Below are 21,794 nucleotides of genomic sequence, written 5' to 3' on the forward strand. Positions count from 1 at the left end.
CAAAGGTGCATCATGTATGGTGCATAAGTGTTTCCAAGTTAAATATCTATTTTCAAATTAAAATTTTATATTCATCTTGTTGATGATTTATAGCTTCGGTCGGACTAATCCCATCAAATCATATGTATAAGTAATGTTGATTACACGATCAACATGATTAATGATTTGTTAATATATATATATAATAAGTGTTATTATTATTATATATATGAATATTTATACATACATAATTTATGCTTGGAATATTAAATCATTAATCATGTTGTTGATAAATCAATGAGATTAAATTCATGTTGAATCGATAAGCAATATCGATTATATTAATCTAGTGATTAAATTGAATTTATAATGATGATGTTTATACCAAATTGAATATGAGCATCAAATTATTTATCATTTGCTAAATGATCATAAGTATCGATTATATTGATCAAATGGAATGATCAATATAATAACCGATCATCCACATTAAACAGTTTGATATTATTAATTGTTGTTTGAATCGACTATGGTCGATCATCAATATCAAACAATTATGTGAATCATTACCTTGTTAATTATAACAAACGATTGTGTGAATCATTACCTTGTTGTTAATAGTAAAAAATGATTATGTGAATCATTATCTTACTATTAATAATAATAAATGATTATGTGAATCATTGTTTAGAGAGGCATCTCAATGAAGAGACATGTCTCCACGTACGTGGAGGCATGTCTATTCATCGACATGCCCAAACCATGTCATATATATCATGATTGATTTTGATTCTAAAGGCAAGTACAAAAATCGAAAGTGCAAGCCAATAAGACATCGATCTCCTTCATTTGCAGTCTAGCAAATACTTTGTGAATTAATTTGTGTTCTCCTCATATTTGCAGCAACCTGCACATAGAGTTCATAGTCATATAGCTTAGTTGTGAACTAAGTAATAGAAATAAAATTAAAACTACTCACATATCAAATCTTATCCAAATTTAACATGGTATCAGAGCTAGTTTGAAGAAAAGATCCGATCAGATTTATAAAAGGAAACAACTAACCTCCATTAAATTTTCTAGAATTCTATATTCAACAAAATGGTGGATGGAGTTAGACCTAAGGATCGTCTTGAATGAGCTGCAAATTTTGTATCATGGAAGTTTACAATGATGCTTGCATTAAAGGAACATGAATTAAACTTTTTGTAGAAAAGGCCATACCCATGCCCAATGAAGAAGATGAGAAACTCCTATGGACAAGGAATAACAATAAAGCTAAGAACCTATTGGTGGATGGAGTAAAAGATCGTATTGTTCCTATTATCTCAAAATTAGATACTGCCTATCTAATGTTCTCAACTCAAGAGAACATGTTTGAGATAAATAACACTAGCGAGGCTCTTGCTCTGAAACAACAACTCCACCACATCAAAATGAACCAAGGTGAAACTATCACTTCATATTTCATGAGGATAACATAGCTAAGGAACCAACTATCTACAATTGGTCACACATTCGATAGCAAGGAGTTGACCATGCTGGCACTCAACAGGCTTCCTACTTCTTGGGATTCATTTTTTCAAGGGATTAGTGCCCGATCCAAACTTCCCAAATTTGATCGGTTGAAAACTGATTGTATATAAGAAGAATCCAGGTTGATCACTAGAGGGATTGGAATTAACTCCACAAATGAAGATATGCAAGCCCTAAACTCTCAATCTCATAAAAGATGAAAGAGGAATAACTCCAAGAAGAGGAAAGGCAAGGACTCAACTAGGAAGCAGTCATTCAAAAGGAAGGGGGACCTATCTAAAGTACAATGCTTTAGATGTGATAAATATGGTCATATTGTTGTAAAGTGTCCTGACAGACCTAAGCCTCAAGCCTCGATTACAGAAGTTAGTGAGGCCAACACAGATTTTGAAAGGTTTATATTCTACTTAGCTCTATCCAGTCAAGTATCTACTAGCCTTAACACCTGGGTAATAGACAGTGGGGCATCTCGGCATATAATAGGATTCAGAGAGCACCTAGACACTATGGTAGAAAATTCTGATGAGGAAGTCACAATTGGAGATGATTCAAACTACCCAATGAAAGGGATCGAAACCTATACCATTCAACTAAAATCAGGCATCTCCCTTCAATTAACAGGTGTACTATTTGTGTCAAGCATCAAACGCAACCTAGTTTCCATATCAGCTCTTGAAGACAAGGGATACAGAATCACCTTCATGGATGGGAAAGTCTTAGCCTAGCCTAAGAACTCAAATATCAAGAAGGCACACACCATCGGAGTTCGGCATGGGTGTCTGTACAAACTTTGCATCTCTCCTTCACAAACACTTACTCATGAATCTTCTAACACTAGTGAATTATGGCATAGAAGATTAGGGTATCTTCATTTTTTGTGCTTTACCCTCTCTAGAGAAAACGGTGATAGGGATACCTAAGCTGACTCAAGAACATGAAGGAATCTGCAAAGGGTGTGTCTTAGAGAAGAATACTAAGGGCACATTTCATAATAGTGAAAGTAAATCCAAAAATGTATTAGAAATTGTTCATTTTGATTTATGTGGACCTATGTTAGTATCCTCTTTAGGAGGATTTTTGTATTATGTTATTTTTGTAGATGATTATTCTTGGAAGACATGGATATATTTTCTAAAGTGTAAAGAGTCTAATGAAGTCCTTAAAAGCTTTAAGGAATTCAAGGCTCTAGTAGAAAATATATCAAGTAAAAGTATAAAGATCCTTAGATCAGATAATAGGAGGGAATACATCTCTGAAAAAATTTAAAAAAAATTGTAATAATGTTGGGATGAAGAGGGAGTTCACTGTTCCTTACAACCCTCAACAAAATGGGGTAGTAGAAAGGAAAAACAAAACTATAGTAGAAACAGCCAAAGCCATGATGCATGCCCAGAACCTTCATACCTCATTTCAGGCCGAAGCCTCTAGTGTTGTTGTGTATATCCAAAACAGATGTCCACATTCCTTTCTTGATAATAAAACTCCTAAAGAAGCATTCACGGGAATCAAACCTGACATAGGTCACTTAAGAATTTTCAGCTGTCATGTTTACATTCACGTCCTTAAGGAGAAAAGATCTAAATTAGAACCCTCTGGAAAAAAGGGAATCTTTGTTGGGTATAGTGAAAATTCTAAAGCCTATAGGGTCTATATTCCTGGTCAAAGACAAATTGAACTAAGCAAGGATGTAATATTTGAAGAGGATATTGCATTCAAAAGATCTAAGGATGTTAATGAAATAGATGATGAATCTCCTAAATACAGTGAAAAAGATCACTCCTATGAGATTCAGAGTGAGACTCACGAATCAATTCAAGGCAACAATCACATTGAACCTATGGACTATACAGATGAACCTAGAACACTAATGTGACTAAAAAAATACCACTATGGGCTGGGAAGATGATTGAGGAGACTGAAAATTATACAACTCCAAAAGGAACTTTTAGGGAAAGTAAAAGACCTAATAGATTCTCCAGCTATGTTGCACTAATGAGTAAAATCATAAACTCAGAACCTTCTAATGTTGAGGAAGCCTTCCAACATCAAGCCTGGAAAGAAGCCATGACAGAAGAGTATAAGTCTATTCTCAAGAATGATGTCTGGGACATTGTGCCTAGGCCTAAAGACAAATCAGTGGTGTCTTCTAAGTGGCTTTTCAAAATCAAACATGCTGCATATGGGAGTATTGAAAAATACAATAGAGGTTTCTCTCAGAAAGAGGGAATTGATTATGAAGGGACATTTGCTCATTTTGCCCGATACACTTCTATCAGAGTTGTGATTGCTATTGCTGCATCAAAGGGATGGAAAATCCATCAAATGGATGTAAAGACTGCATTTCTAAATGACATAATAGAGGAGGAAGTCTATTTGGAACAACCTAAAGGATTTGTAGTGAATGGACAACATTCTCATGTTTGCAAATTAAAGAAAGCCTTGTATGGGCTCAAACAAGCTCCTCAGGCTTGGTATGAAAGGATAGATCACTATGTATCAGGACTTGGCTTCTCGAAGAATGATGCAGATCCGAACCTTTACTTCAAGGTAATAAATGGAGATATCTTAATTCTTATTCTTTATGTTGATGACATTAATCACAAGCGAAGAGCATCTCATCATCAAGTGTAAACAAGACCTTGCATCCGAATTTGACATGAAGGACTTAGGGCTTCTACACTATTTTCTTGGTTTAAAAGTATGGCAGCAAACTGGGATTATCCTAAATCAAGGGAAATACACTATTGACATTCTGAAAAGGTTTGGAATGATGGATTGTAAGCCTATGTCCACTCCCATGGAAACAAACACAAGTTAAGAGAGGCAGCTACAAGTTTTGAATCAGCAGATTCCACCCTCTACCGGCAAATGATTGGATCATTGATGTATTTGATCAATATTAGACCAGATATTTGTTATGTTGTGAATGCACTCAGTCAGTTCATGTGTGAACCGAAGCAATTACATATAGTTGCAACAAAACACATCTTGAGATATCTTCGTGGAACAATTGGATATGGCATAAAGTATAAAGATGTAGATTTAAGCTTATATGGATATACAGACTCAGATTGGGTTGGAAGTGTGGTGGATCGTAAAAGCACATCAGGGTGCTCCTTCAATTTAGGATCAACTATGATATCCTAGTTTAGCAGGAAGCAATCTTCAGTTGCTCAGAGCTCCACAAAAGCAAAGTACATTGTGGCATCTATGGGAGCATGAGAAGCAGTATGGTTGAGAAAACTCTTTGTAAGATTGTTTGGACAATCCTTAGTGTAGACGTTTAAAAATGGTCAACGCTTGTGGAGTCATACTTTAACATTTGTGCATTGCCTTATTTTAGGGTTCTTGCGTCGCATTAACATTTCTTCTATGTTGTGCACTTGGTCTTTATCATTTGCGAGCATCAAGTCCTCCTTCTGCATTCCTCATTTTTATTGCTTTCGAATTAGGTCTTGTCGATAGCAATCTTCAGTCATGATTTTGGTCAATCTTATCTTGTTGCATCATGGTGCGTGCTCATTTATCATCATTTTGGACATCGTCAATCCTAATCAATGATAGAATTGGGGTTTTGTCCTCTTGTCAATCTTTCAATCATCTTTAGTTTGTTAGTAATCATTTGCGATTATCAACTTCTCAATCTCGTCATTTTGCGATTGATTCGTCATCGATCCTTATCCTTATCAGCCTTGTCATTTTGCGATCGATTCGTCATTGATCCTTGTCCTTGTCAATCTCGTCATTTTGCGATCGATTCATCATCGATCCTTGTCCTTTACAATCATGTCAATTTGGATCGATTAGTCATTGTTCCTCGTCAATTGGCGCCTATCAATTTGATCTCCTTGTCAATCTTGGTCAATTTGTCATTGATTTTTGTCAACCAATCTCAATCATTTATCAACATTGGTCCTTTGTCAATTAGAATCATGATCGAACCTACATTAATTTCTTATTGTCTTGACCTAATTCTTTGTCCTCTTATTTCTAGGGTTTTATGATTTGTTCATTTAATCCTTTTCTTCTTCTTCTTTATGGGTTAAATAAATCTATTTATTTAGTCCTAGGTCTCTTTCATGAATTAATTAATGGATGAAAACCTATTAATTAATTCACCTAATTTATATTTCTCCTATTTTCTTTAATTTTTCTAATATTTCCCCTAATTTCATTCCCTCATTTTCTCCTATGTTTATGCTTCCATTTGTTGCAATCATGGAGGCTATTTTCTCTCTTCCCTTTTGTCATGGGAATGGCATTTCAATCTTGTCATAATTTGTCATAATTTGTCATTCTTGATTTGAATTTCCTTTCAAATCTCTTCATGCTAATCTTGTCTTCTCTCCAATTTGTCTATAAATTGGATTATTTTCTTCAATCAATCAATCAATCACATTTTCGAGTAACCTTATATTGCAAATTTCATCAACAACTTGTTTTCCACTTGCATTTTGCACTTGTAGGTGAGATCCACATCAAATTTGAAGGTGAAAGAAGAACAATGGAGGAACAATGAAGGAGATGCATGCTTTGGTTTGCATTTTATTTTAGTATTTCATCTTCATGCCTTTATTGAATGTTTTGGGATTTCTTATCATTGCAATCTAGTTTTTGTGGTTGAGCTAGTTTAATATTGCTTTGATGCATTCCATTTTCCTAGTTACACTTAGATCCTACCATCATCCACTGTGACAACCAGGGTTGTATAAATCTTTCAGTAAATCCAATATTTCATGACAGATCCAAACATATTGAAATACCTTATCACTATGTTAGAGACATGGTGGAGAGAAAGGTAATCCAATTGAGGTATATTAGTACTGAAGATCAAACAACAGACATTCTCACCAAGCCTCTTGCCAAAACAAAGGTAGAACACTTCAGAGGTAAGCTTGGTATGATTGAAATGTAAATTCTGAGATTGAGTCTCAGCATTATTATTGTACTAATATATTCTAAAGATGTTTAATATAAACTCTGTTTGTCATTTCATGACTTTATGAGCCCTTGTGTGCATCATTGAGAAGTGACGACTTCTAAATGATAATCACTTGTACTTCTAGTAGTTATTGAAAGGTGACGACTTTACAATAACTCTACAGTCTATCATGATAGATAACATATGGTCGATATCTGTGAACATGTCAAGATAGTCCATATCTCTTAAAACAATATCGATTGTATATCATAAGGTTGATATCTATAGGCTGGATTGTTGAGATATGTCATGGTGGATATTAAGTGCTTGATATCTGTGGATATGCCATGAACTTTTGTATCCCCACGGTAAGCATCATATGGTTGATGCTAATGCACATACCATAATGGATATTGTGAACCTTTGGTAAATATCATAAGTGTTGATATTTGTAGACCATTGCTCCTAATATCATGTGATGATATCTACTACACTATGTGTAGTTCTACTATAAGTACCTTATGATCCTCCTCCCTAGCTAAGAGGGAGTGTTGATGATTTATAGCTTCAGTCGAAGTAATCCCATCAAATCATATGTATAAGTAATGTTGATTATACCATCAGCATGATTAATGATTTGTTAATATGTATATATACATATTAATTGTAATAATAATGTGTTATTATTATTATATATATGAATATTTATACATACGTAATTTATGATTGGAATATTAAATCATTAATCATGTTGTTGATAAATCAATGAGATTAAATTCATGTTGAATCGATAAGCAATATCAATTATATTAATCTAGTGATTAAATTGAATTTATAATCATGTTGTTTATACCAAATTGAATATGAGCACCGAATTATTTATCATTTGCTAAATGATCATAAGTATCGATTATATTGATCAAATGGAATGATCAATATAATAATCAATCATCCACATTAAACAATTTGATATTATTAATTGTTATTTGAATCGACTATGGTCGATAATCAATATCAAACAATTATGTGAATCATTACCTTGCTGTTAATAATAACAAACAATTATGTGAATCGTTATCTTACTGTTAATAATAATAAACGATTATGTGAATTGCTGTTTAGAGAGGCATCTCGATGAAGAGACATGCCTCCACGTAATTGCTGTTTAGAGAGGCATCTCGATGAAGAGACATGTCTCCACGTACGTGGAGGCATGTCTATTCATCGACATGCCGGAGACATGTCTATTCATCGACATGCCCAAACAATGTCATATATATCATGATCGATTTCGATTCTAAAGGCAAGTACAGAAATCGAAAGTGCAAGCCAATAAGACATCGATCTCCTTCATTTGCAGTCCAGCAAATACTTTGTGAATAAATTTGTGTTCTCATATTTGCAGCAACCTGCACATAGAGTTCATAGTCATATAGCTTAGTTGTGAACTAAGTAATAGAAATAAAATTAAAACTACTCACATATCAAATCTGATCCAAATTTAGCACATCTCTTTAGTCAATTCATTCTTCTCTAATTAGTTAACTCCTTGTTTTAGCATCTCTATCTTCATTCCTCAATTAACTTGGTCTTCTTTTAAAAAATTCTTCTTCATCCATTAATTAACCTTGAAATAGAAACTTGCTCATCACTTTTATCCATTAATTAATTTTTAATAATTCATTATTATCTCCTCATCACTTCGAAATGGCAAATTTCCATATATTTAGTTGACTCCGCAACCTATTCAGTCAACTCAGGTGTTTGATCTCATTCTCATCTTTCAGCTGATTTTTCCATTGAAGCAATGTCTATAATCATGCTTTGAATAATAAAAAATGTTCCAGACAATACAATCCATTAGTTTCTGTGGCATTCATCCTGACCTGACCCAGGTTTCCAATTTTATTGGCTTCCCTATGTAATCAGAGAATGGGATTGAAGTCTTGTGTATTGCAGACTTGACTAAATGAAAGCTTTTCCTACCAATCCATCGGAGAATCAGAGGTATTGGCCACTACAAAACAGTTTGCATCATTTAGATAATAAAAAGATAGGGAGGAGAAGAAGTTGGTGCTCTTCGCTTATAGAGGGCATTTATTGCAAAAAGTTTAGTATTTTGATTACATATGTAAATCTATGTTTATGTCGGAACGCTATGCTGCCATCAGTGGTAGTCTACATCGGGTATACAGTCAATCAATAGATGCTAAAATTATTGGTACTTTGTTCAGTTCTATTTCAGTCAATAAATACCTAATCCGTGACATGATTGGATGAGTCTATTTTGGTCTACCCCTACTTATAAATGACAGATCATTTGAATAAAATTAGAGTTTTTCATCTATTTATTTTTCAATTTCCTTCTCTATCAGCGTTCCTTGTCACTATTATGCAGGGTCATATTTTGAATATGATATCAGAGCCAAATTCACACTAAAGGTAGTGTAAGGACCAAGCCATGGATTACAAAAATCTGAAACTATAAAATAGAGGTTTACTCAAGTGGGCAGATTTAGATTTTTTCAGAAACGGTTGGCCAAATAGGTGAGCAAATCAAGATGGAGTGATTTCAAGAACTCTACCGAATTACTCCATCATCTTGATTTGCTCACCTATTTGGCCAACCGTTTCTGAAAAAATCTAAATCTGCCCACTTGAGTAAACCTCTATTTTATAGTTGCAGATTTTTGTAATCCATAGCTTGGTCCTTACACTACCTTTAGTGTGAATTTGGTTCTGATATCATATTCAAAATATGACCCTGCATAATAGTGACAAGGAACGCTGATAGAGAAGGAAATTGAAAAATAAATAGATGAAAAACTCTAATTTTATTCAACCTATACAAATCTGCTTCTTAATTGTATAAGAGCATAATGTTGTAGGCAGATCCAAGAAAACCTACAAGGTAGATTTATGGCATCAAAAATTCAGGCACATCAACATACATAATTTTACACTCGTAGATAACCAGAAACTCATATTGCGTTTGGATTTGAACAAAGGATCAAATTTGAAGCCATATCATGCATTTTAGGCAAGCATCAGACAAAGCCTCCAAAGGAAGGAGGTACTTGGGCAAAGCAGCTAACATATACTGGTTGAAGCAAACCATGTTAATAGGAGGAGCGAAGTATTTTGCAACCTTCATCAATGATTACTCGAGGTATACTTATGTATTCTTTCACTAAACAAAAGTCCTAAGTTTTTTATAAGTTTAAATGCTTCAAGAGTTTTATGGAGAAACAAGTAGGAAAATGTATAAAGATCAGGAGTGAGAATGGTAAGTAATATAGCTCAAAATAATCTTCAAGTTTTTTATATGGATGCAGGAATGCAGAGATATCGGACATCCCCACCCGACCTAAACAAAATGGAGTTTGTTTAAGGCAAAAATATAATGCTAATTGAACAAGCAAGGAGTATGTTGAAACATGCCAGACTGTCGAAGAGTGTTTGGGTTGATGCAGCTGCTGCTACATCATAACGTGGAAATAGAGTTCCAACTAAGCTAGTGATTGGAATAACTCTAAAAGAAGTTTGGTCAGGGATCAAACCAATTGCAACCCACCTTTCGGTATTTGGGTGCACAGCATGTGTACACTCACTTGATAAGAAAAGGAAGAAGTTGGACATGAAAAATCAAGTCTTTTATTTGATATGCGTCAGGACTTAAAAGTCTACAAGGTGAGGAATCCTGATAAATGCTCCGTGACAAATAGTAGAGATGCAACACTTCATGAAAGCATAGGCATACAAGACAAAGTGGTAAATAATGAGCTTCCTGAAACTGCTCTGGATTGCAACTTAATGTATACACTTAAACGAGAAATTGATCGAGGTAGTGATGAAGAATAAGGCATACAACCTAGTGAAGAAGAACAAGGTGCTGATGGGGCATGCAAAGAAGAAATTGCAAAATCTTCGTTGCAACTTCTAAGGTTGGTAAGGATTTCAAAGCCTTCTCTTAGAAGTAAGAAAATATATTTAGTTATCTTTGGTTTAGCATCCTTTACCATTAAACCTAATAACTTATCTAAACCACTAATGAGTCCCGAGGTAACTAAGTGGAAAATAGCAATGAATTCTGAATACAAGTCATTGCTCCAAAACCTCAAAGTACGTGGAGCTCTTGATTGGTAGCTGGACTATTCAAAAGTAGTAGGTTTTTATGATCATTAAACATTTTCACGTGGTTAAATAATTTCAATTTTTCTTGTTAGTACAATTAAAGACTCAGAGATCCATCAAATGGATGTCAAAACGAGATTCATCAATGGAGAACTCTAAGAAGATATCTACTATATAGACCATCCAAAAGGTTCTGGTTCTGCAAGCTACAAAAGACCCTATACAGACTAAAGAAATCACCAAGAGCTTCGCAATTGATTTATAGAAATTAATGTTGATTTGAATATTTATGTGTTGAAAACAAATTACTCAAAGATTATAAATGCATTATATGCAGATGACACAATAATTCAAGCAATTATTTTACATTTTCAAATGATACAAAGGCAGTGTTAGCTTTTTGAGTTTAATATGACAAATCATGGAGAGATACACTATTGCTTACATATTCAAGTGCAGTGAAACGAAAGTGCTTGTTTGACTCATTTCAATTAGCATAAGATTTATTGAGAACATTCTAAAAAAGTTTGCTTTGGATATGAGCAAACCAATAAGCATAGCTACAGCAATTAAAGTCAAACTAACTGCAAATGTCTCTAAAAACTACAAAAGAAGAAAGTAGGATGATATGGATCCTATATCAAAGTGTACTGAGCAGCCTTATGTATGCAATTGTTTCCACAAGACTTGACATTACATATGCGATAGGATTTGTGACCAAGTACTCTTTGAATAGAGAAGAACGGCACTGGATTTCTGTCAAGAGAATCTTCAATTATTTGAAAGGAGCAACCTTTCATGGAATTCATTTTCAAAGAAACAAAGTTGCTACAAAGCTTGCACAAGCAACAAGGTATTGTGACACGGATTGGGCAGTTAATATTAATAGAAGAAGATCAACAATCAATTACTGTTTTCAAATTGGAAATGGCTCAGTCAATTGAGAAAGTAAAGGCACCAACTTTTGCTTTGTCCAGCAAATAAGTTGAATATATGGCAGTAACACGGGTAATGAAGGAAGCGGTTTGGTTAAGGACAGTGCTCAAAGATTTGGGATACGAGCAGCAACAACTCACTATCATATACTGTGATAATCAGAGTTGCATAATTCCAACAGGAGATCCCAAGTTACGTGCAAGAACAAATCATATAGAAATTCAGATCCACATTGTTTGTGAGAAAACTGATGATGGAGATGTGGAGCTGAAGTCTTGTAGCACCAAAAATATGTATGCTGAAAAGTCTCCCTAAGCTCAAATATGAATCATGCTTTGAGAAGACTGGAATTTTGACAAATCAGCAAACAGTAGATCTTGACTAAAGTAGGAGTATCGGAATAATTAGCCACCATCGCTGGTAGTCTAGAGTAGAGAGAGAGAGAGAGAGAAAGGGTCAATAGAAGCTCAATAATTGGTGACTTGTTCAGTTCTGTTTCAGTCAGTAAATCCCGAATCTGTGGTATGATTCAAAGAGTCTACTTCTGTATACCTCTGCTTTATAAACAGCAAATCATTTGAATATAATTAGAGTTTTTCATCTATTTATTCATTCTTTCTCTTCCCTGTCTGCATGCCCTGCCACTGGTATGTAGGTTCATATTTTGAATAGTTTAGTGTCGTCTCTTCACAATTTTTCAGATCAAATGATTATGAAGAGAAAGAATCCTAGAAAGCATTTGGAAAGATAAGGCTATGCAACAAGAGGAGAAAGAATGAAATGCTTACATTCCTAAAATTTGAAGCAGTAACATAGACTGCTTGGAACAGTTCCTCTGGTAACTAGCAAGGGTTTCCAAATACATCTACATCTATTTATTACTACTTGTCCTGAGAGTCGAGTTTCTGCAGATCTATTTATTTAGTGTGGCCATTGTCTGTTAATTATGTAAGCCAATCATATTCTGATATTTGTTATTTAAATTCAGACTTTAGAAGGAACTTTTCAGTCTCTGTATGCTCAACAAAGAAAAAAGCATCATCAATGCAAGATCAAAATGCCTTCAAAAACAGTAAATGATTGAATAACACCATTCTTAATAGCAGTATCTCATATATGAGGCTCAATCAGAGATTAGCCCATTTCCCAAGATATATGTACAAATACTAAATGATTTCACCAAACCAATCTAAACTTAATTGGCTCCTCTCCATGGCAATGCAAGTACAGCAGGCAAGCCGACCTAATGCTGCTTCCAGCAGATTATTCATTTGCCTCCTCTGAGGACACAACTGCTCCATCTGTTAGAAAGAACCAGTAAGATAATTTTTTGTAAAGACGATGTCTACAAACATATTTGACAATTTGTTCTTCCAGTCCTTATAGTTTAAGTGCAGTAACAACATTTAAATAAACTGCCAAATCTAGGATTCACACAGAAGATAAGATTAGCAATACAAAGCGCATACCTTCACCCTCATTGCGAGCATAAGATGACCTTCGTGATCGTACTTGTTGATGAGGTGTAGGCTGCCAGAAATATTTTGAACAAAGGAAAATTATATAGTAAATTCACAAAGCCAACTATTCAGGAAATACAACAATTATTATTAGTATCAGCTTGTAAAACTTCTAAGTTTAGTCATTAATCTCTAACCTCCTTTTCTTGGCAAAATATAAAGTATCTTCTACTTTAATCTCTGAGAATTGAAAGAATGTGAGCTAACAAAACATTGACATTACCTGTAACTTTGGTCGGAGGGCCTCTAATGGGCCTTTTGGCTTCCCTTGCTGCCAATGATGGTTAGAACAGGGCATTAATACAGTTTTCAAATTATTCAATTTCAAGTTTTTTAGAAGGTTAAATTTGTTCGTTCCAATTCTGAATGATTGAGTTTTACAGAACCAAGAACAACGAAAAGCTTACCTTTCCCAATGCCCAATCTGCAGAATCAAAGAAGGCACGTTCATGATCCTGGAGCCAACCGTACAATTCAAGAGAAACTAAGTCAAGAATAGATTATAAGAAACAAATATCAAAAACCACTCTGACCAGCCCAATAAAAACCTATGTGCCAAATAAGACTCAAGAAATAGATTATACCACTACGATCCACTATATTAATTGAAAACCATATAACTGATTAAATACCTTCGAGATAAGAGGTGGTTTCTTGGGAACAATTCCTCCATATTTTTTTTTTATTACCATCTCCTAAAGTAAGAGTTCAATGAACTATTCAGTAAGGATGAGCTGAAGTCCTGAAAATATAATCTTATGCTGTATAAAATAAATGGCTTACAAAAATATAAATAGAAACTCAGGATATCTATCAGTTTATAATCGGCCTTTCTCCCAATATATCTTGCAAAATATTAATTCACGGGAAGTCACACAAAATACCTCTTGTTGAGTAGATGGCATGCTTTGATCTTTTGGCTTATTGTTCCCTTCACTATTGCTCTGGATGTTATGGCTTTCATCATCAGACATTTCCTCAACAGAATGTTCATTAACATCTCGTTCCTCATTAACCTGCTCTTGGGCACAGTTTTCATTGGTGCCTGCCATTTTGTTGTGTGTTTCTGCCTGCTAATTAGCTGAAACTAAGCACAAAGAAAAGTAAACTTCAGTAGAGATATCAAATGAATGCAAAAATGCTACAACATAGCAAAAAAGTAGTGGCAAATGATACTTCAACTTCCTTAAAGGATTCAAAGATCTTCAAAAGAAAAAGTGCAGTGACTCCACACCCAAGAAAACTTAACAATTCAATTTGCCTATCAATACATATTAGATGCAAATAAGCAAGCAAGTCTGAGATGCACACAAATCTCACCTGTCAAATGCTAAAATTTATTGAGTGTCTATTCTCTCTACTTGTCTTTTACGCAAAATAGAATCTATAAAGTCACACATATTCACTAGAGGCTATGACCTAGATTTGTTCCATGGTAAACACAGGTTCTCTTGTCTTTGAACTCAATATTGAGAATCTAAGAATTTGTGAAACGCAACACTTAATATAATGACAATGGCTTAAGGTATTTAAATCAATGCTGTGTTTGAACTTTTCATCAGTGAATGGCATTTGCCACTAACACTAACAATTTTTAAGCTGGTAGCATAGAAGCTCTAACCGTGTATTAGGTAGTATATTTCTGGCCAGAAATTAGGCTTCTTATCACCTTGGGGATGGTATTATAACATTCAGGAAAAATTATAACCAACACATGATAACAGATAAAGAACACAAGTTTTCATGGTGCCCTGTCCATTTCAATATATGAAATAAGACATCAAATGTGGCAAATCCTAACAACTTTGGCAAGGTGAATGTATTACATATACAAATAAATGATAACAAAGATCTGGCTGTAGTTCAATAGGATATGGTCCTGCAGTAAAATGGGACACTTCTCACATATGTAACCCAGGTCCCCCAAATTAAAGGGGTCTCTCTGTCAATGTGGCTAGAATCGTATGGCAGAGAATTCAATTTCAATGAATCCTTGATTTGATGATTGTCCACTGAACTAAAGTGAGATTAAGTTTATATGACAAATGGGATAGTGACTTGCTCCAGAAAAATTAATGGAAAACAAACGTGGCCAAAAGAAAACAGAGATCCGATATGGCAGATCCAACGTTTAAAGGGCAAAAGAATGCTTTCATTAAAAGAGAATAACTGTTTCAAGATGGATAAAGCAAATAAAGAACAAAAGAAATCTAAAGATTGTAGACAAGATACATTTATTCATTATTTTCCGCAGACCAAATAAGGGTGTTAACAAAAGGAATTTCCTACTGCCAAAATAGCAATCAGGCGCTCTATGACACTTTCATATAATTATAACTGTTTATCTAGAAACAGAAAGAAATTAACATTGAATTTTACAAAATTCACATGGGCTGTGGTCAAGCCTTATTAGCTAACCTTCTATAAAAATTAATACATTTAGTTTATTTAAACACTAAATGGAATTCACAGTTACAGTACTAGACTTTTATATAAAGCTCAGATCTCATCACCTACAGTAAAAATACAGAGAATTAAGCCTAACATCCTAAATAAATCGTTATTTAACTAAGAAAAGCAAAAACAATGGATATCATTTGGATCTGGGTTTGGGCTACTCGATCTAGATGTCCTTAAGAAAAAATTACAGGAACAAGAAAAATTGTTTGGTTATGAATAATAATTGGAGACTATTACTGAGTACAACCGGATTCAAACCCCCAAAATTCTCTATAGAATTGAGAAACAGCTCATACCGTCTAGCAGTGAACACAAGTTTTTATTGGAACCCAAGAAAAGTGGATTCAAAATCAAGAGATCCCCCAAAAAATGTTTTCAGATCTGTGCCAATTTTTTACAAATAGCCAATACCATACGATAGATTCACAAACATAATTTATCAAATAAAGTAAAATAAAGGCTGAAAAATAGTGAGAGGGCGACTTACAGTGAAAAAATAGTGATCTGAAACTACAGTCAAAACTTCAATGGAGAAAACACAAACACCCTCAAGAATAAAAAATTTTTGTTCCACTCTGTGATGATGAAGAGCTTGCAACCAACGCTACCACGCCTCAATCCTTCTGTTTCCCTTTTGCACTGAACATTCGCTTACATATCCTGTTAACTCGCTAACTCAACCACGGTCATAGCTTAACCCATGGTCCTTTGACCAGAGGGTGGCCCCAAATAGATTCGAGCTTTCTTTATTAATTATTATGAGTACGAGAGAATTGAGGAGCAACACGCTTTTGATAGATTAGTGGGAAATGGTTGTACATTTAGTTGAGCTGATTAATTTGGAGCTTTAGAAAATTATCCATATATTTTTATTTTAAATGAGAGTATATATAAATATAAGAGAGGGATAAATGGTGTTTATTTATTTTAATGAGGTTGTCAATCTTTTTTTTATTGGTTAATACATTGAGAATATATTACTATAAATAGTATAAAAGGATTAATATAAAGTTTTTGTGGTATCTTAGACAAATCTACATCTATATTATTTACTTTCGTAGTGCATTGTTGTCTCTATTAGTGTGGTGTCTTTCTGACATGTTTTTGTTCCTATCGGTACAATTATTTCCCTATTCCTTCCAACTTATAGAAATATGCATATACTTGCATCTAAAAATGGTGTAGTGTTGAAAAGCACAATGGGAATTTACACTGTGTAGAGGGCAAGTTTATGAATTCACTGATAGCTTGTCAAGCCCCTTTGTCTATGAAATAATATTGAAGACACACCAAGACAATAATGTGATGCTTATTATATGGATGTTGATGTGTGCGATAATGCAACATGCCTTAGGCTTGATGTAGAAACTCCATAATGGTTTTTCTCAACTGTTTGATTATTATATTTCATAATTACTAATGGCCTACAACTATCTGCAAATATAAGATCCTAAATGCTCAATTTGATGCATTTCAACATGTAAGCCAATGGGCAATAAACATATTTTACATGGGTTGGGGTTCAGAGTGATAAAATTAGATTTCAAAAATGGAAGACCGAATGATGATACATCCTAGTTTATGATAGACATTAAGTTTCCACAATCCATGAGATAATAATCTATTGTTTCCGGATTAGATTGTGTGTGAATTTTTGCATCAATGTTTTGAATCACACTGTGTGATCCATCATCAGGATGATAAGAGTTAGAGAGCATGCAAAGATGAAAAATGAACAAGTAGCATATCAGGGTTGCTTAGAAGAGGGAGGGAGGAGGCACAAAGAACAAGGAGACATAAAAAATAAAAATAATAATAATAAAGAAAATGATAAATTAGTACAAGAAAGAATAGAAATTGACAAACAAACAAAGAGGAATTAAAAATATCAAAAAAATAAAAGACACAAAAAAAAAATAACAATAACAATATAAATATAAAGGGGAGTTGTCCAAAACCTTGAGAGCTAAAGTGGCTAGTTAGATGTGGACATAGAGTTTTAGGGTTAGGATGGGTCTATGTATCAAACAAGACAATTTGAACATTATGACATTACTCATGACAATGCCAAGTAGGTCTAAATTGAAGGCATGTATGACATTACTCATGACAGTGCCAAGTAGGTCTAAATTGAAGGCATTCACTAAGGTTGCTCAAAAAATCAAACATGTAAGGTGGAAATGTAGCCCACAAATTCGGAGTGCATTCAATAGAGCTCTAAGTGCATGTAAATCATCTAATATGATATTTTTTATAGGAAAATTATGCTTCACTTATTTTTTTATTATTTTTAAAAAGAGTAAATATGTAGGATATACATATTTATCACTTACATTTTATAACAATAACTTCATTTTTTTTTTAATTGAATAAAGATGATTACAAAGAAAAATAATATTACTATTATATGACTCCTACTTGATAGTATAATAAATAGGAGTCGGGTGAAGGAACTTATGTGAAAGGAACTCCCATATATGTATTATAGGATAATTTTGTTGCTATCTATGCTTAGTATTCACATAGAATTATATTTGATTTGTAGATTTAAGTTTTCTATGGATACAAATGCATACCTTACATTTTTTCACCTTTATTTTAAATCACTTTGAATGTATGAAAATGCATAATCATATTACTTGATTTGATTTATTTGGCACACGAACTAACTCTTACCCTATAAGCTATTAGTTAATTGAGACTACAAATCCCTTTTGATTTCAGTCAATCCTTATCCATAGTCATTCATTTTATAGTAATAGGTCACATGGCATAGCTCAATCCATCGATTGGGTTGTGTGGTGTGACCTAATATATCTCATCCAAAATTTAAAATTTCTATCTTAGATCTAACATTTTTTCAATTAGTTACCTCATCAATAACATGTGCCAAAAAACCTTGAGTTGGGTGATTATGAACATGTATTTATAGACATCTCCTAGGACATCAATAATCATCAAAAGATCACAAAATTATTTTAAATACATATTTAATTACATAACATCTAAATGTAAATTTTGCATATAGATACAACAATATTTGTATTGACATACTGGATATTGCATCTTTAATATATGCAATACATATATTCAATTACATGGCATCTAAAGCTAAATTGTGCATATAAACACTACCAATAATGTATTATCTCATTGGACTTTGCATCTTTAATATATACAATACATATTCCAAATTACATAGCATCTAAAGCTAAATTCTACATATAGACACGATATTATATTATCATATTAGACTTTGCATCTTTAATTTATACTTTTCAAACTTGTATCATCCTTGAGGGGATTTTTCCTCCTATCTTGTAGCAATTATCACCATGATTTTCAATACATACATATTAAAAAATAGATTAGTTAACAAAAGTACATAGATCTCTAAAAGTCACATCAACAAAGGATTAGGCCTCACCATATGGAGTAGTTTGTCACATGACACCAATCACATATTCACAATTAAATTATTAATAATAATTATGTATTGTACATCAATAAGTCAAACACAAAATCAAAACCGCAACCTCATTACAAATAAAAGTACACCTTAATCCTTTCTTAATATTCAATTATTCAACTCATATCTAAATTTAAATTATTTATTCATATTATTTAATTAATCTAAATCACTAATACATGACATAAAACTAAGATTAATATTTTTTCTCTATACAATAAAATTAATCATAATTTATATACCTAATCAAATAAAACTAAATAGCAAGACTAAAATTGATATATAAAATAAAAATACCTTGATTTAATATTAAAATTGAATTTTAAAAAATATACTCAATAAAGGGTAGGTGAGGTTGAGCGTGACTATGAGACAAGAAGGACAACATGTTGATAGAATATATCATAACAAATTTAGGTAGCATTTAATCATTGCTAAAGATGATGATGGTAACATTGAGTTATTACTTACAAGGATTTGATATATTTTAATGGTGGTTATGGTATGTAGTTTGTAGACATATGGTGTTCTTAGGTAATAAAAGACTTCAAAAGATGAGAAGGGTGGACAATATAAAGGGAAAGGAACCTAATTCATAAATAAGAGTAAAAACAAAGAAATGGAGTATGTTTGGTGAGGAGATTGTTATATATTTTAGGGCTTTTTTTGGAGATGTAAACAATGAATCAAAAGTTACAACATTAGGTAGTCAAGTTATAAGAGTTGGAGAAAGATATGGTGTGTTGTGTGTAGGTTTTATATCTACCATGGTGAATATGTTTATGTACCTAGGTCACACGAGGGGACAACAAAATATCTTCAATATTGCATAGAAATTGAATTGCACCTTGATGCTTTCCATTGAGGCTAGATCATATTAGCTACATGACAATATTGAATATGTTATGTATTGGACAAATTACTATTTCAATTACATTTGGGTCGTTTACATGCTATGGAGAGGATGAAACAATGTTTGTAGAAGGTAGTTGAAGAGATTGTGAAGGGAATGAAGGTGAGGTTTCATGTGGATAGATTTCCAATCTTTCTGGATTACTATGATGGTGAATATTTTGATGAGGTTTCTAAGGTGTAGCTGCTTGTATAATGTTTCATCTTATGAAAAAATTATGAATGCTAATGTGAGGGCCCAAGGGCTCATATAATTTGCCTCAACCTCAATTTATGTTTTGGGTGAATTGTGTAAGATATTTTAGTTATAATTTTTAGGTGGTAGTATTAAACTTGGGAAGGGTTATTAGTTGGTAGGGTTGGATGATAGTTTATTAGTATAAACTTATCATGTTATAGTAGACTTTGGCTTGCTAGGTTGGTCAATGTCTTGTCAACATTTTTTTTTATATTATAGTTATTGACGATAGACTCGATGACCTCTTTGACACTAGCATCTTAAGGTGATAACCTATAATCAGTCTTATGATTCTTGAGTCTTACCAAATATATTATCAATTTTTTTTTTAAAACATCTTGATTTATATACAATATTTTTTAATATCATTATAAATTTATATTAAAAATATTCATATAATTTAATATAAGTTTAAGAACAAGAATTTTTTTTGACTCAAAATAAAAATAAATTAAAAAAAAAACTCTTCTAAAATGAAAGCATAAAATTCTCTCATATCATTTATTTTTATAATATAATAAGTAAAAATAAATTAATAAATTTAATGTTATGATATATTTTTTTAAATAAAAAAATATAGGAAGGTGGGTCCCTCCAATAATCAAATTATAGTATATGAATTCAACATTTGATGATATGATGATATGGGAGAGAGTTCTCTTCCTTATTTATAGGCTTAAATATGTAGGAACATACCCATTCATCCTAATTAAGATGGATTAGTGTCTTAACTAATAATTGTGTTATGGTTAGCAACTCTAAAGCATTTTGTATGAATCGTTCATCATTCCATGTTGCATCTTCAATTAGAAAATTCTTCCAATTGATTAGAAATTTTGAGGTGGCTCTATTTTGCAATCTAGTTTTAAAGATTATATGTATTTTTTACATATTTTATATGAATACTTTTTCCATAGTATTAGTAGGAAATATATGAGAGTGTCCACAAAATAATGCATCCTTGATGAGTCTATGCACAACAAGAAAAATTACATTAAGATTATTTGACTTTGTCAATCCCATAATGAAATACATGATTACTTATACCAACTTTTGCATTGAAATTCCTAATATTTGTAAGAGATCTTGAGTCTCTAGCATTTCCTTTTAATTTTGTTGGCATATTAAAAATTCCACCACAAAAGTTTTGGACAATCACTTTAATACTTTGTAAAAGAAATGTTTCTTTATAAGATGATAGGCATGGAAAATTCTTCTACAATATCTTCTTCGATCCAAAAGTACTCTCTTCTTAGGGTCCATCTTAACACCTTTAAGTAAAAAAAAGGAGTCTTGAGTATTCTACTTCTTTCACCCTAAAGACACATTTGTATTGTTTGATATAGATTTTATTATCTTCCAATTCAATAACAATAGGAATATGAAACTTGTATTTATGAGTTATCTTGTTTTGATTCTTGTAATATGAGAATATTCTTCATGGGTTATCCATTTTCTTAGTTATAAGCATAGGAAATAAATATGAACTTTTGTTGGGATGAATAATGATTCTTGGTATTGATTCATTGTCATGATTATGGTCTCTAATTAGAGGTACAACCTTGGGTTCTTGAAATACTTATTTATGGTGTTGAATAATCTCTTGATTTTTTTGTTGATCTTGAGTTATCATATCATGTACTTCTATAAAATGTAATTGTTACCTTGTATTAAAAGAACATTCCTGAG

At 32.8% G+C, this 21,794-nt stretch overlaps 1 protein-coding gene across 2 annotated transcripts; it reads right to left on the reverse strand.

The window, feature by feature from the left end:
• Positions 1–12,564: 12,564 nt before the first annotated feature.
• Positions 12,565–16,244, reverse strand: LOC131026973 (uncharacterized). 2 transcript variants are annotated; one of them, XM_057956966.2, is made up of 7 exons: positions 15,974–16,244; positions 13,911–14,113; positions 13,659–13,721; positions 13,434–13,481; positions 13,250–13,297; positions 12,976–13,036; positions 12,565–12,807 (listed from the first exon to the last, which is right to left on the reverse strand). In XM_057956966.2, the coding sequence occupies exons 2-7, from the start codon at positions 14,076–14,078 to the stop codon at positions 12,770–12,772; spliced, it is 426 nt and encodes a 141-aa protein (XP_057812949.1). In that variant the 5' UTR covers positions 14,079–14,113; positions 15,974–16,244; the 3' UTR covers positions 12,565–12,769. The 2 variants fall into 2 exon arrangements, with proteins under 2 accessions (XP_057812949.1, XP_057812950.1); XM_057956967.2 differs by having other exon boundaries at positions 13,911–14,107; positions 15,974–16,183.
• Between the last annotated feature and the right edge of the window lie 5,550 nt (positions 16,245–21,794).

This window comes from Cryptomeria japonica, chromosome 10 (assembly GCF_030272615.1).
Source record: "Cryptomeria japonica chromosome 10, Sugi_1.0, whole genome shotgun sequence".
Taxonomy (NCBI): domain Eukaryota; kingdom Viridiplantae; phylum Streptophyta; class Pinopsida; order Cupressales; family Cupressaceae; genus Cryptomeria; species Cryptomeria japonica.

Bases quoted from the DNA above. Each gene is read 5' to 3' on its own strand.
- LOC131026973 (XM_057956966.2), bottom strand. From the start codon at position 14,078: ATGGCAGGCACCAATGAAAACTGTGCCCAAGAGCAGGTTAATGAGGAA. The intron at 13,037-13,249 runs GTAATGTCAATG...TATTTCTGGCAG, and splicing joins CCCTCCGACCAAAGTTACAG to CCTACACCTCATCAACAAGT. The intron at 12,808-12,975 runs GTATGCGCTTTG...TCTTTCTAACAG, and splicing joins TGCTCGCAATGAGGGTGAAG to ATGGAGCAGTTGTGTCCTCA.